Source organism: Papilio xuthus, unplaced genomic scaffold (assembly GCF_000836235.2).
Source record: "Papilio xuthus unplaced genomic scaffold, Pxut_1.1 DF824992.1, whole genome shotgun sequence".
Lineage (NCBI taxonomy): Eukaryota > Metazoa > Arthropoda > Insecta > Lepidoptera > Papilionidae > Papilio > Papilio xuthus.
The window spans coordinates 2,627,145-2,641,848 of record NW_013533657.1 but is presented as its reverse complement, the minus strand read 5'-3'; the positions used below and the strand labels follow the sequence as shown (position 1 = coordinate 2,641,848).

The following is a 14,704-nucleotide window of genomic DNA, read 5'->3' as shown; positions in this document are numbered from 1 at the left end:
GTGGTAACACTTTAGGTTTTTGAAACAGTTAATTTTTATCAATATTTTGTTATGCTTTGCTAGTGTTCAACAATAGGTATGCTTAGATTACCCAACTGAAATCAATTAATTGCCTAGACACACTTGGCAAAATACATCTTATAGGTCAGTATCGTCAGCAGCAGCGTCTGTCATCGCTTTGAATTACCACTCATTGCAACGCGTGGGTCGTATGAACCTACCGAAGAATATATTTATATTCTATTAAATGTATTGTTCAATAGCTTGATTTAACAAATATATTTTTACTAATATGTATTGTAAATTATATACCTATGTTATAATTAGACTTTCAAAAGGCATAATTCTATCCAAATGCTTGACGCGACTGGTCTCTAATCATTATTCTAGGTAAAAAATAACTTAAAGCATAATATTGTGCATTGTAACTACTAACTACTATAGAGGTTCATGATTGTAACTGTATAATTTATTTATTATTGATTATTTTAATACCCGGCCACTGCTGACATAAGACTGATACTATAACCCACAATACCAATATTTGTGGCCATGAAAGGGATTCATTTGCAGATTCGCAGAGCCAATTCTTTGATGTTCATAATAAATTAAATAAGTACAACACAATCGGTATACTACACTTTATTTAAAAAAGACGCTGTATAACTGTTATGGATAGGGTTGCAATAAAATTGGATGGTTAACAGTTAATAAAATTTGCTTAAAAATGTATACGCATTCTTACACTTGAAGGAAAATGCGACATCTATAGGGGTTTGGTTCCTGTGGTTTATTAAAAACAAATCCGCTCCAAGGTTTATGAGTATCTGTATCAGGGGACAGTTATCGCTCATTGCAGCAAAGTGCAAAGCTTGACGGCCACCTGGAGCTTCTGGGTCGTTAATAAGCGCGCCTTTATCTATCAGAAGTGCAAGTATCTTCGCTTCTTCCTCAGTCGGTGTACACATCATGACAAATTCTGAGGAATTTAAACGTGAAAATAATAAAAGTAATCGCGCAATCTATATCTAGACTAGTTTAAAACGAATACTATAATATTTTCAGCCAAAATTATAACACCAAATCAGTATTTATTTTTCACACATAATTATAAAAAATTACATTTGATCAAATCGAAAACTAAAATTTCTACAGAACTCAGAAGTCTGTGTAGCTATAATATCTAACTAACTTGAATAAGACATAGAGAAGGTTTATAAATTGTTAAGATATATAAGTAAATTTTAGTTTCCGTAGTAGTCATTTTCTAAACTTCGACTAAACTTCTCGTACAATCTAGAATTTGAGTTGGAAACAATCAGACGCTCTTCAGACGCTTTTGTCTCGTCAGCACAATGTATAAATTCGGTCACAGCAGATGACTAACCTGGCGGGCTGAGTGGGCCGGGGGCTAGTCGTGTTGCTATACCGGATTGCACATCGCCTCTGCCATTTAATATAAATGGCACAGCTGACTCACATGTTTTGTACTCCTTCCAATTTTATTCTGAACATCAATCGCCAATTGTAACAACCGACTTATCAAGTATTGTTGTTCGAAGGAAATGTTGACTTACGGAGGAAAAGTCCCGTGTCCATTGGCTTTAACCGAGGTATTATTTTAGCACCGTGATCAAAAAGGAGATGTGCCACTTCTAGAGACGGCCTGCAACACTTTTAATACTAAAATTTTCGTTATACGTATTGTATATTGTAGATAGTTTTTATGATTATAAAAGCTATTTACCTTCTCATAAGAGAAAGAGATAATGGCGTCATGCCGAGATTATCCTTAACATTAGTCTTAACGCCTACATTAAGGAGTAAAACTATCGTATCCATGCTATCAGCGCACACCGCCAAATGTAGAGCATTCCGCCCAAGATGATCCATTTGCTGTATATCCACTCCTTGCCTACCAAAGTAATAAACATCGTGTTTATGACTCCATAGGTACTTAGACGTTTTAAACATATATACTGTGACAATTCACAAGTCAATTAATGTATTTTCAGACTGTAACACGACTAAAAGCCTTTGTAATACAAAGCCTTTTTGCCTGTAAGGGAAGTTTAGATGACTAACAAAATGGTGGATTTTGTGTTTTATTCACTCACTAATAATGATCACCTAATAAGGATTTCAAGCATCTTGTAGTTGCCGATTTCTGCAGCAATAAGGAATTCCTTATCCTCATGTATAAGTGCTACGGCTCTTTTCAGCTGAGCATTATGGTAGTCATGTTTATTAGATGAAACGTTTGCGCTTTGAGAATCGGAATATTCCGATGACGTCGAAGTTCCTGTCGACATAAAAAAAAATAAAAAAATTCTGGGAATAGGTACGTCAGTGGACTCGACAGGTTATTAAAGCCGTTTAGTGCTTATTTTACTGATCTCTAATAAGTAGAGAATGAATTGATTGCTGTACGAAAAAATAACTTTCTTTTTAAATTAACTAGTTGTACGAATTCTGAATTTAGAACAGTGTTGTTTCTTATATGGTATTTAAATAATTGCTAGATAGAAAACCATTATTAAACCAAATCATTTATTTTGACTACATTAATTGCAAATAATTGCAAATTAAACATTAAAAATGTTAATAGAAATTTCTAAACAGAAAACCGTTTTAAATAAAAGTTGGCAGCTCATTTGCCATATAATTATTTATATATTCTCGCAAAAAAGATACATTATTAAATGGTCTGTGTCGATCGATCAAGTTGTGAATGTATGGCGTTGTTTTTCATATTACTGCCAACACATTTATTATAAACGACCACCTGGTATTGACCGGTCTGTAAACTTCCTTGGTTTTTCATTAAATCAACAATATGATGGGGTAAAATCCGTTCCGAAAAGATCAAGTATAAACCAGACTGGCATAAATCTTTTCCTAGACGCAATATAAACATTTTAAAATATTTAAGAAACCAAAGAAACGATTCGTACTTTGCCCGTATCGGAACCAGAACATCTTCGACGTTTTCTATCGAGTCTAAACACTCGTTATCTATTTCTTCTAATCTTCTACCGCTTATTCTACCTGTACTAAGATTCTCTTTCTTCATATCAACTTAGACAATATTACGTAGATATCTTAAATTAAATTGTTATAACGAAAAGGAATAATATTCCTATAAGCTCATAAGATTATTGAAGATCGCTGACATTGAAAGTTAAAATTAAACATTTTTTTTCTAACCTATTCGTAAGACGTCATAATATAATAAGGAGTTTTATATTTAATGTTATAAAGCTTTTGTCGAACAAGTTTATTTAATTATTTTAGAACTATGTTGTGGCTGAGGCTGTCCTCGGCGGTATTTCCAAACGGTTACGATTTAGGGGCCTTTAAGATGCTGACGCATTTATTTCTGAAATGCCAGTAAAGCATCTGCAGTTCTTCTGGATATATAGATGTGTATGGGCGTCGTTGACCTATATTCGTTAAGGCTCCCATTGCGTGTTTGACTCCTATTCAGTTAAAAACACATGTACTCACGGGATATAAATTGAAACAGTAATTATTGGATTACACTAATTTAATACAGCAATGTTAATACCATTTTCATACAGCGGATACATCTAAATACCATTGAAATATGAAGTTTTACCTCACCATTTGCAATTATATTAGACGAACCTGAAAATACATCTATCGGTTGTCCGTATTATTTGATGAATTGATCAAAAAGATATGTAGTAAACCGAGGTAGAGAAGAGTAGAACAAACATATTCAGCATGACAAATATTTCATGTTTTATGCTATGTTAGGCCATAATGTAAAAAAATAAACAAATTAAAATAAGAAATGTCTAGTTCTATGTGCCTTAAATCTAATTTTGTATGTAACTATGAACTACACACAGAATTAAATGCGAAATAATCTCCGTATCCGTGACACATTGTAATCGCCCATTTAGCGAAAACAAAATTATTCTTGCATTCCTTTATCAACTAACATCAAGTTATAGAGAAAAAATTTAAATATAGAAAGAATCCTTTAAGGGATAAGCATCATTAGACAATGCGCTTAAAGAATCAGTCGTCGATACACGGGGATGTCTTGTTCCTGTACGCGGGGAGCAGTGCGTAGCAGCTCGGCTAGGGTGTAGAGGTCGTCGCGGGGCCGGTAGTTGTTCTGGTGCATCATGCCGTCCGATCGCTTCCTTGTCACCATGAACCGCTTCATCTTGTTCGCGTACTGCCTCTTGCGGCGGGCCTCCTCATACCTCTGAGCCAACTCGTTCGGGTCCACTTGGTACAAGTCCGGCAAGCCGTGAGCTAGCGCCATACGATTCTGTTCCGAGAAGTACGAATGACGCGGGAAGTCTCTCTCACGTGGCCCTACTACTGCAGGCTCGTTGTACCAGACGTCACCATTCTCATCCACTTCTGGCTGCTCGTCGTCGAGGGCGTTCATTCGGTTGTACCATCCGTTGTGTTCCGCGGCCGCCGCCCATCGGTTAGCGTTCCATTCCTGCTTCCTGCGCTCCTGAGCCTCCCACAGATTTAACAGAGCTCGGACATCAGCGGCGCTCAGACCCGAGTCACGCTTGCGACGTTCCGAAATAGGCCTGCAAAATAATATTAACATAACATACAATTTATAGATAATTTATTTTTAAATTTATTGGATGTTGTATGTTACCTAAAGTTCTTTTTATTTCCACCAGAATTCTTGGTCGCCGTTTTCGCCGATGCTGCAGCTCCACCAACTTTAGTTCCACTGCCACGCTTGAGACGATGAACATCGTGATCTTGAGACGTCGATTCCACTGGGGAAAGGACATCCTCGGGCCTGTAAAAGAACACATGAAATTAATTAAAAATTAAAGTAACAATAAGGAACTTTTTTATTATTGACAATAATTATAAATTATTGTTTTACTTCAAGTTCTTTTTGCCCGATCCAGATTTAGTTGCGACTTTAGTGGCTGCGCCAGCTCCACCCACTTTGGTTCCGCTTCCGCGCTTGCGGCGGCGCGAGTCGTATCCGGAGGATAGGCCCTCCATCGATGGCGGCTCTCCGTACAGTTCCGACCGCATGATCAAGTTGTCTAGTTCGCCCGTGGATTGTGGGTTATCAAAACGCTGGTCAACATTCTGCTCGTATGCTTCTACGTTACCTGAAAGACAGCATAGTACATAGAAAAAAATATTTTATTATTATATCATTACATTAATTTTAACTAGCTTTATACTATCAGAAAATTATTACTCCCACATTGTTGCTAGTTATAACTTGAGTATGAAAAAAGAGTTTTTATTTCAGCTTTTACCCGCCCCGATTATTAAAAATAATAAATGAGAACATTACCTTCCTCGCTCAAGGCAAGGGGGTACGGCTCCAGATCGTTCTTGTCGCTCTTGTTGAGGAACAAGGATTGAGTGTCGTCTTTTGTCTGGTCCCAATTCTCTGGCAGTTCACCAATTTGAACGCCATCTAAAGTAAAAATAATATCAAGAAACTTTATATTAAACAGCAAGTTTATGTTTTATAAAATCTTAGAAAATAAAAAGGAATTGAATCGAGGCCGATCGATTGATAGGCCCATGTTTTATTTAGAATTATGAAATGCGGAATATTGAATAATATTCTGTAATTTTTTTTCCGAATTATAAATTGATAAGCAGTAAAATAACTATGTTTTCTTTGTCTATGATACCAGTTTTTGTAAAACATTTTGCGCTAAAGTTTTTTTAGTCGCAGTAAAGCCCATCAAAATGGCGATGAACTTTTTTATTCAAAGAATCTTTTACAAAAGTCTAGAAAAGTAGGTATATATTAAGCTACTTCCAGACTAGGGATTGTATAGAAAAGGTCATAGTTTACAGCCGCTCAAAGGTATTACGCAGTTAGGGAACGCCGTAGCCGACTCCACCTGTTGCTAAATATAGAACGCGTGATCGATAAACACAACTTATTACCGGTAAAGTAATTCACATTATACAGAAACATTTCGCTACGTATAAACACATATAAACTAATAAACAATAGATATTAAATATAATTTAAAGATAACAGCAAAATATTAAATAGTATACTTTACCTTTATTAGTAGGCGCTGGTATCGCGTTAACAACGAAAAGAACCGCGAAAGCCGCGGTTAAACTGACCAATAACATGATAATGGCAAAATTATTTTTATTAAATATTTATTTAATTGTAGAAGATAGTTTGAGAGGCGGAGATCCGGATGCGACGATGTGGTGAGCTCACTCTGGGAACGAGTGCCGGCGTCGGGGTGCCGCTGGAGAGAAAAGCCATCCTGTCGATAGCTGGTAGCATGCGCACTGGGAACCACAGGGACGAATTCAAAACATAACAATATTATTATGAAAACTTAACTTGTTGAAAAATTACATGTACTACATTAACATGGTTTTGGTATAATTTAATCCTGTTCCATGTGATTCCGTTTGAAAATAAGCTTGTTTATTACTAAGTCATGCCAAGAATAGTGTTTTAATGTCATGCAAGATTAATCTTTTTACAGGATAGGATAGATTAACAAACTGCTTGATGATAATCAATAAAAGTATGTATGAAATTATCCTCTTCACGTTTGGTTTAATTTATACATCGAAATTGCGAATTCGCGAATGCGCCCCTGTATTCAATGACGTCTGAGTTCGTCAAGTTAAGAAAGCCCTTCATAAAACATATTGCTTGGAAAATGAAGCGTTAGGAACGCTGTCGACATCCATTAATTACATTACATTAAGCATTTTCCATATTTTTGTGCGTGCCTCAAAGAAGAGATCATCTCTATAGTAACAGACAGTACCCTCGTGCCGAAAGACATATGACGCCATGAAAATTATACGATACATAATCATATCTGTTTTTATAGCTTAAACATAAAATAATCTAGTCTGAATATGTATATCAGCTCATGTTGAACTAGTTCTTTGATTTGACCTCTAAGGTTATTTTTTATTGAATATTTAGTATTTTCTATATCTGGAGTTGTCTGTACTCTTTCACATAATAAAAAACGTTGGCTTAATTAGAACGTGAGTTAAATCCCCCTAAATTAGCGAAATTTAGAAGGACTTGATAATCTATATAAGATATAATCATACTTTTGTTACGACTTTTGGAAATATGCATGTTTACCCCAGACCATTATAAAATATTAAGACCGTATTAATCGACTGCTGAACGCCTATGCGTAACTCAATGAATTGAACAGCATAGGTGCTTCACTTTCCGTATTAAGTGTCTTCATCATCGCGAGGTCTTCGGTCCACGTGAAATGCCATCCACACGCTTTGTTTGTTGTCATGTTTTCTTTTATTGGTACTGAAAGAACATAAATTAAAAAAAAAAACTACGGGTCAATTTCATAAAATGTAAGTAACAGACATTTTAGTCTGGCAGTGATATTCAAAATACGCATTCGTTTTTAGCCTAAAGGTACACAATGGCAGACGCTAACGACAGTCATCTTCTTGTTTAGTCACTTTAACTGTACAAAAGATGAGTGAGCCAATAGACTGGCTGGGATTCAACGACGTCCTGTATTCGCACTCGGCCAGTAGGTACCTTTCATTTGTAGCATGACTTTATTTATTATTTCCTTTCGTACACTTTAAATTAAGATTTATATCCCCACCTGAGTATTTGTAAAAAAATACAAATACGTAATCAAATTTGACTTCATCATCATCATCATCTCTCTGTTTTTGTCCCACTTACGTAAGGTCGGCGCACCAGGTCATATTAGACCTTTATATAATGTAGAAAGAGATAATAAGAAGCTTTCGTAACTTCTATTAGTAGAATACAAAGTTTTGTTATTTGTATGTCGAGCAAATATGATAAAGGTTTCGACGTATGTTTTATTTTTTACAAATGAACATATCAAATTGGCCGTAAAACGTACGAGCAAAGAGCTGTATAAAAATATTGCTATTAAAAAAGCTAAGGCGTATAAATTCGAAATTTTACATTCACTATGAATGTAACAAGAAATCTACTTGAATGCAATTTGATAACGTTGATGTTAATATAATAGAGGTAAATGCAATTCTTTTCTATTTCTACTATTTAGTTATCGTGGGTATAATATAATTTGCCAATCTAATGTACATAATGTTAATTATTTATATAATTTAGACAATAATTATTAAAAAACTAGAATCTACTTTAAAAAATATTTATAATATCAGTTATATTTATTGTTATTTTAATTAACAATAACATACTTAAGATTTATCAATGTAAATGGTAATGATAAAACAAACACATGTAATTGTAAAGATAAATATAGCATTTTATTAGAAATTTAAAAATATATTATAGATAATGTTAGTATGTTGGAGTTTTTGTTAATTTATTTATAATTAGAAAGTTAGAAGCAAACATTTTTTTATTCTCAAATTCATTGGTCAATAAAAGTAAACTATTTTCTAGAGAACTAATTTAGGTAGGTAAAGAAAAATAAATTGTGCCACATTACATATAATGCATTGCAAATGCATACAAAATTTATTCTAATGGCTCTCATTGTAGAATGAATTAGATTTTTCAAAGACCATTTTCTTGTACTATAAGCTGGATACATTCTACAATTAAGTACTATAACTTATTTCTAGGTTTTTTAACAACTTTTTTCACTTTCTTCTTTTGTTTTCTTTTCTTGTGGTCACTGTTAGAACTTGAGCTACTACTATAGCTAGTCGAACTTGAACTTGATGAGCTTGAACTATCACTAGAGTCGCTACTACTACTTGAAGTTGATTCCTTTCTTTTTCTTCTCAACTTTTTCTTTTTTCTGTCGGATTCACTCGAAGAACTTGTACTACTACTTGATGTGCTTGATTCCGAGGAACTATCAGAAGATGTAGATGGTTTTCTCTTTTTATTCAATTTTTTATCTTTCCTGTTACTTTCTTTGTTAGTATGTTTAGTTTTGAGTTTCTTTTGTTCTTTTTTTTGATTTTCTTTTTCACATAAAGGAGATGGTGTATGAGGTTGCTCATGTCTGGATTTTTTATTACTGCTAATTATTTCACTTTCTTGATGTTTACGTTTGTTATTTTTTGAATCATGTTCACTATTATAATATTGTTCATATTTCTTTTCATATCTAGAACTTTCTCTCTCTATTTCATTTTCATCTTTTTGTTTTGTGATAGGTGATGGAGGTCCCTCTATATAATTACTTTTAGAATGTCTATTACTATCATTAGCCAATCTTGCAGGAGAATAAGACTCCCTTTTATCTCTTTTAGAACTTCCATTCCTGTCTTCTGTATATCTCCTGGGGGATTGAGATTTCTCCTTTTTGTTCTTTTTAGAATGCCTTTCACTTTTATTCTCATTTCTGGTAGGCGATGGAGATTCCGCTCTATTATTACTATTTGAAGGTTTTTCTCTTTTATGTACATTTTTGGTTGGCGACTGAGATTTCCTTCGCCTATTATCTTTAGAATGTCTATCATCGACATTACCATATTTAGTTGGAGATGGAGATGCCCGTCTATTGTTATTTTTGATATGTCTTTCCTTTTCTTCATTATGTTTTATAGGAGATAGAGATGATTCTCTATTTTTAACTTTAGTATGGTTCTCTTTTTTACTATAACTATATTTGTTACTATCTTTGTTATGGGTACTATGACGTTTGTCTTTTCTGTCCTTATATATGTCCGAGCTTTTCCTGTTACTATATGGGCTTCTTTCACGTTTTGATGATGTCTTGTGATATTTTGTTCTTGATTTACTTCTACTTCTTTCTCTATCATTTCTGTGACTTGAATGATTTTTATCAGGGCTGTATTTCTTATCTCTATGATTACTTTGTGACTTATCATACTTGCTTCTACTTCTATACTTTTCTTTATCATTGCTTGAATGTAAATGTCTTTCTCTACTTCTAGATCTAGATTTATTTTGACCTCCCTTAATATTTTTAGGTTCATTCTCATTGAAATACTTCACACCTCTGCCCTTTCCCAACCATTTCATTTTTGACACAGATTGTGAAAAGTCCACATGAATTCTGCGATCATCTATTAATACATTATCCATTTTGAAATATGCATCTTCACATGATTGCTTGTCAGCAAATTCTATAAATGCATATTGTAAAGAATCACCAGTCTTTTTATCTCTAATAACTTCACAGCTTACAATTTTTCCGAATCGACTAAAGATAATTTCTAAATCATCATCTGTTGTGACAGGGTTTAATTTACATACAAACAGTACATTTTCAGGAGGCGCAATATCAGCATCTGGCAAATCACCAACTATTTCCAAAATGGTTGCCCTAGCTTTAGCCTCTTTTTCCTCAACCATCTCTTGTATTTCTTCAGCAGTTCTGCCTTGTGTCTCATCTATTTCTTCATCAGGTGCAATTCTACCACCTTTTAAACGTTCAGCACTTGGTGAGGGAGATCTAGATGGTGGTGTTAGCCCTGGAGGATCTCTAAACGGATCTTCCAGTACAACAGTGTGGGTAATCCTAACATCTTGATAAGGACGGTGCGTTTCATCACATATAACTTCATTTAACTTACTTAATATTTCCCGCCCCTCTGTAACTTCTCCAATGACGCAATGCACTCCATCCAAGGAATCTAAATCTGGAGCCAGCGTGAAATAAAATTGGGAACCGACCATCATATCATCTGTGCACACCATGGCTAGCAAACCAGCATCTGTATGACGTATTTTAGGCATTTTTTCTCCAGAAAAGAAACGCTTTTGCGGCCCTTCTATTAGGCCCCAAATAGACACGCCACCTGACCCTTCACCGGTTGGATCTCCCGTTTGAGCAATAAAACCACTACGTATTGAGTGGAATAGATTGAAATTGTAATATTTCATCTTGCATAGTTTCAGAAAATTCAAACACGTAACTGGTCGTTGTTCTAAGTATAAATCTACTGTAATATCACCAAGAGTTGTTTCTATTACAACAGCCATCTTGAATTAGATATATTTGCTTATTACTTTTTCATTATTACTATAAACTTTATTATTTATTCACTGATTTCGACTTTGACACATCATTTCGTAGAATCCTAACCTTTACGTTTTGATTTTGACAATGTTGTTGTCAAGCAGTGGCAATGGCGCAGTGGCATTCGTATGGGTATGGCATAACCCGATTGTTTGTTTGCAACAACCAAAGAGTTTATTTTACAACTTTTGTTATTCATTTGGTTTGCAACAAAATTAATTCAAGACTAAATAAAAGCTTGTACTTCTATCAATAGTTAATATTTTTATTAAAAACATACCATTATTTATACATAAAGTGTCATAATATAATTTTTGTTTCTACATATTTCGTAATCGAATCATCGAATAATTTTTGATAAAATCGAGACTATTACTTATTTCTTCAAAATCCGTATGGCGTTCTTTCTTCTTATTATTGATTTGGACTCGATAAGAATTTATAGCATAAAATGGAGATTACTATAAATATCAATTTTAATTTTGTTTACGAAAAATTGGGAAAAATGGTTGACTGCTGCGCCAACTATGGACGACCATGTTATCTACGCGTGACATTAACTGTCAGATTAGTTTTCTCTGCACAAATAGTCAAACAATCCAATAGATGTCGCTTAAACAAAAATTACTCAGAAAGCTTTTTTTTAATTTTGCCTTTTGATAAGGAAATTTAGAAATATCATCGGTAATAGTGTGGACTTATCTGGATAGTTATTAAATATAAGCATGGAATTTTTATTTGTTTAATTAACGTTGACACGCTTTAGATCAGATTACTAGGTACTTTATACCTTCTTCAAAACGATTTCTAGGTCAGTCTATTCTAGTAGAATTGTTAGAAGGTTTAAAATCTATTCATATAGATATATAGTGAATTGAAGCTAAAATTCTATGCCACTGCCTATATGCTCACGTTTCCAGAAAATCTAATAAAGGCCGTTTCGTTCACCCTCCTTCCGCTCTGCCCTAATAAAGTGAGTATTGAAAATTTACCAACCATTCTTTGAAGAATATAAGGTTAGCGCTCTATGGTTGGCGATCTCACCTAAAGTCGCATATAGACAATTGCATTTTAAACTCTATTCCTGACACTTAGATTTTACAATGGAGAACGTCTATTTCGTCGCGGCGGTTATAAAATTGTTCACACTGGTGGCCAACGAAGTTAGGCGGCGACCTATCGAAGTAATAAAATAAGCTTCGCCGGATGGAAAATATGATATAAACACGGCATCACGTTTGTAAGGGGTGAAAATCAGAATTTGAAAATTTTAATAGATTGCTTCCAACTGAAATTGAACAATGGCATATGATACTTTATTTATTAACTCTTATGTACATTCATTTAAAGGGACAGCTTTTTCTCGTACCTAATAGATATTGCCCGGTAGTGCTTTTATCCGGTTTTGCGTGCTAAAGAAGAATGCGAAGTTTAGGAGACGCGTGTATTTAGTAGTTGTGTAGCAAATTTTTTAATAATGTTTATTTGTAACACCGTCAACGTGTTTGTCGGTGTGGGCCGAGGTGCGTGACGGCAGCGTAGCGCGGCGGCAAACATTTGCACTGGTGATTGCCGGCGTTGTTTGCAGTCGAGTTTGTCCACAATACTTCCACTAGCGACTCCGCACGCTCCCGGAATGATGGATTGTTTTATTTATTCAAGTAAACGTTTACAATATAAACATGTTTTGATAAAAAAAAATCCTACTTCCGTTGACCTATTTCGACTTTGGATCTATTATCGAGTTTTCGTTTACAGCCTAATTTTGAATGCAGATAATGTGAACTATTATCTACTTTGTACGTAAGTGTACGAAAATACCCGTAATTATTACCTTCTTAAATTTTATATAAATACAAACTTCGAATCTTGATACCATATTACAAAGCGCAAGGGAGCAATACTAAAAATACTATATCTGCATGAAAAAGCAATCAAATATAGAGTAAGCGACAAACCACGGCAACAAATAATATAAAATGTATTTTTAAGAAGGTCTGTAGGGTCGGGTACGAAAGAGTCTTTTGTATTTCCATACAAATGTTGCATAATTTAAAGAAGTACGGATTATGTACCGTTTGTTTTGAAATATTTAGATTTAATACAACTCATTACTCTGGTCGACCAAGCGTTGTTATTACTGTAACGTTCCATTAAAGATATACGAGTACAATAGGGATGTTTCCATTACTTAATAGTACAACAGTTTCAAAACTAGGAAAAATTATGCTGTCACCATTTGTTTATGATTTTATACGTTGTTTGTCGTCGGTAAGAATATTAATCTATATTGTTGTGTGCAGAAATTGTTGCTTTTTATTGCATTCTTTTTATGTTTTTAAACCTTTTTTTTATAATCTTCGCTGTTTAAATTGGAGACAAATCATATTTCGAACGTTCCGCGGGGATCTTATTAAACCAAAATACAAGGCAATAAACAAAAAAAAATAATACGAAAAGCGCCCCATTCTTATAGATTTAATCTGTTTAGAGTCCGTCGTAAAACGTCGCCGATAAAATAAAGTGAGAAACGCGCAAAAATCTCCTTGTCTTATCGCCACCGAGCAAGATTACACATAAAAATGTTAAATGATCCCAAACGCGTATTGAAAAAATTTAGGGGAAATGGTTGGAGAAATTGGCCGCGATCTTTTCTATACGATACGCATTCTTTACTTATTTCTTGTGGCGGAGCAAAAAACTACAACAATTTTATGCAATCTTAATTTACATTTGAAGCCTTGAAATTAGTAACGAACTTTTACGTTTTAATGTCTTACTAGATGGCGGGTAAATGGAAATTTTTTAATGTTACGTTAGGGTTAATACGCTCGAGTATTATTAAAAAATCACTATCTATCCTAAATATTACTTATTACAGCACTCTCAAAGACCAAATTTATTTAATTTGTTCCCGATTTTAAATGAAACTAATAAAATTGGTACAGCATTGTTTAGCGAATGTGCTTTAAACAGGGGCGTTCAGTGTTGGTGACAAGGCGTCGCGCTCACTTGTCGTCTGAAATCTAATCTTGACGCGTAATCCCGCGCCGCGACTAAAAATACCCATCAAACATCAGCCCACCCCGCAGCGTTTGTAATCTCACCTATAATAGCCTGTTTCACACGAGGGTAGAGCTGATAGTACAGTATTGGTTATTGAGACAGAATTTTTGACGGACAGTACTGTTTTGAACGGTCGTATGCGTTGAACATGCGTGAAACATACATAATAGCATGTATTGTTGGTTAAATAATCTACAGCAAACAAGTCGTAGTACATACATAAATGTGAGTTAACGCTACGGTATTGCTACGAAGTTTCTAGATGTGGAATTATGTTGTTATATGTATGCCCTACTATATTAGACAAAGTGACAGCATCATATAGGTTTGTTCTACATAATGAAGCGCAAACACCTGTTTACACTTTAATATGTTGAGCTTAATTTAAATTAAGTAAAACATAAAATCATATTAGTATTAATCGTATATTCTGCACTCGACAAATCTGCAATCAGCAAGCATCGTTTTATTGTAAAATCGGAAGGTGTTCGTGCACATAAAATATGTTTTACGATATTACCATAGAATAAAGTAATGGTATAAATAAAAGGAAGTGTCGTGTCGGGGCGTTCGGTGGGCCAATCGGCTTCGATTATTGCTCCGCGGAGACTAATATCCCTTTCTTTCGCAAATGTTTTTTAGGGAATGTTATT

At 34.4% G+C, this 14,704-nt stretch overlaps 3 protein-coding genes across 5 annotated transcripts; all 3 read right to left on the bottom strand.

The window, feature by feature from the left end:
- Positions 1-654: 654 nt before the first annotated feature.
- Positions 655-3,165, bottom strand: LOC106126628 (ankyrin repeat domain-containing protein 65-like). Of its 3 annotated transcripts, XM_013324372.1 has the most exons (6): positions 2,955-3,165; positions 2,131-2,302; positions 1,748-1,915; positions 1,578-1,666; positions 1,388-1,507; positions 893-979 (listed from the first exon to the last, which is right to left on the bottom strand). In XM_013324372.1, exons 1-5 carry the CDS (start codon positions 2,977-2,979, stop codon positions 1,503-1,505), a joined length of 459 nt encoding a protein of 152 aa, XP_013179826.1. In that variant the 5' UTR covers positions 2,980-3,165; the 3' UTR covers positions 893-979; positions 1,388-1,502. The 3 variants fall into 3 exon arrangements, with proteins under 3 accessions (XP_013179825.1, XP_013179826.1, XP_013179827.1); XM_013324371.1 differs by lacking the exon at positions 1,388-1,507 and having other exon boundaries at positions 655-979; XM_013324373.1 differs by lacking the exons at positions 893-979; positions 1,388-1,507 and having other exon boundaries at positions 1,603-1,683.
- Positions 3,166-3,529: 364 nt separating this feature from the next.
- On the bottom strand, positions 3,530-6,275 carry K5 (putative neuropeptide precursor protein). Its single transcript, XM_013324284.1, has 5 exons — positions 6,060-6,275; positions 5,327-5,452; positions 4,898-5,135; positions 4,658-4,807; positions 3,530-4,583 (listed from the first exon to the last, which is right to left on the bottom strand). Exons 1-5 carry the CDS (start codon positions 6,133-6,135, stop codon positions 4,040-4,042), a joined length of 1,134 nt encoding a protein of 377 aa, XP_013179738.1. The 5' UTR covers positions 6,136-6,275; the 3' UTR covers positions 3,530-4,039.
- A 2,067-nt stretch (positions 6,276-8,342) lies between these two features.
- Positions 8,343-11,106, bottom strand: LOC106126817 (peptidyl-prolyl cis-trans isomerase-like 4). The gene has a single exon (XM_013324687.1). The coding sequence runs from the start codon at positions 10,946-10,948 to the stop codon at positions 8,594-8,596; it is 2,355 nt and encodes a 784-aa protein (XP_013180141.1). The 5' UTR covers positions 10,949-11,106; the 3' UTR covers positions 8,343-8,593.
- Positions 11,107-14,704: the final 3,598 nt, after the last annotated feature.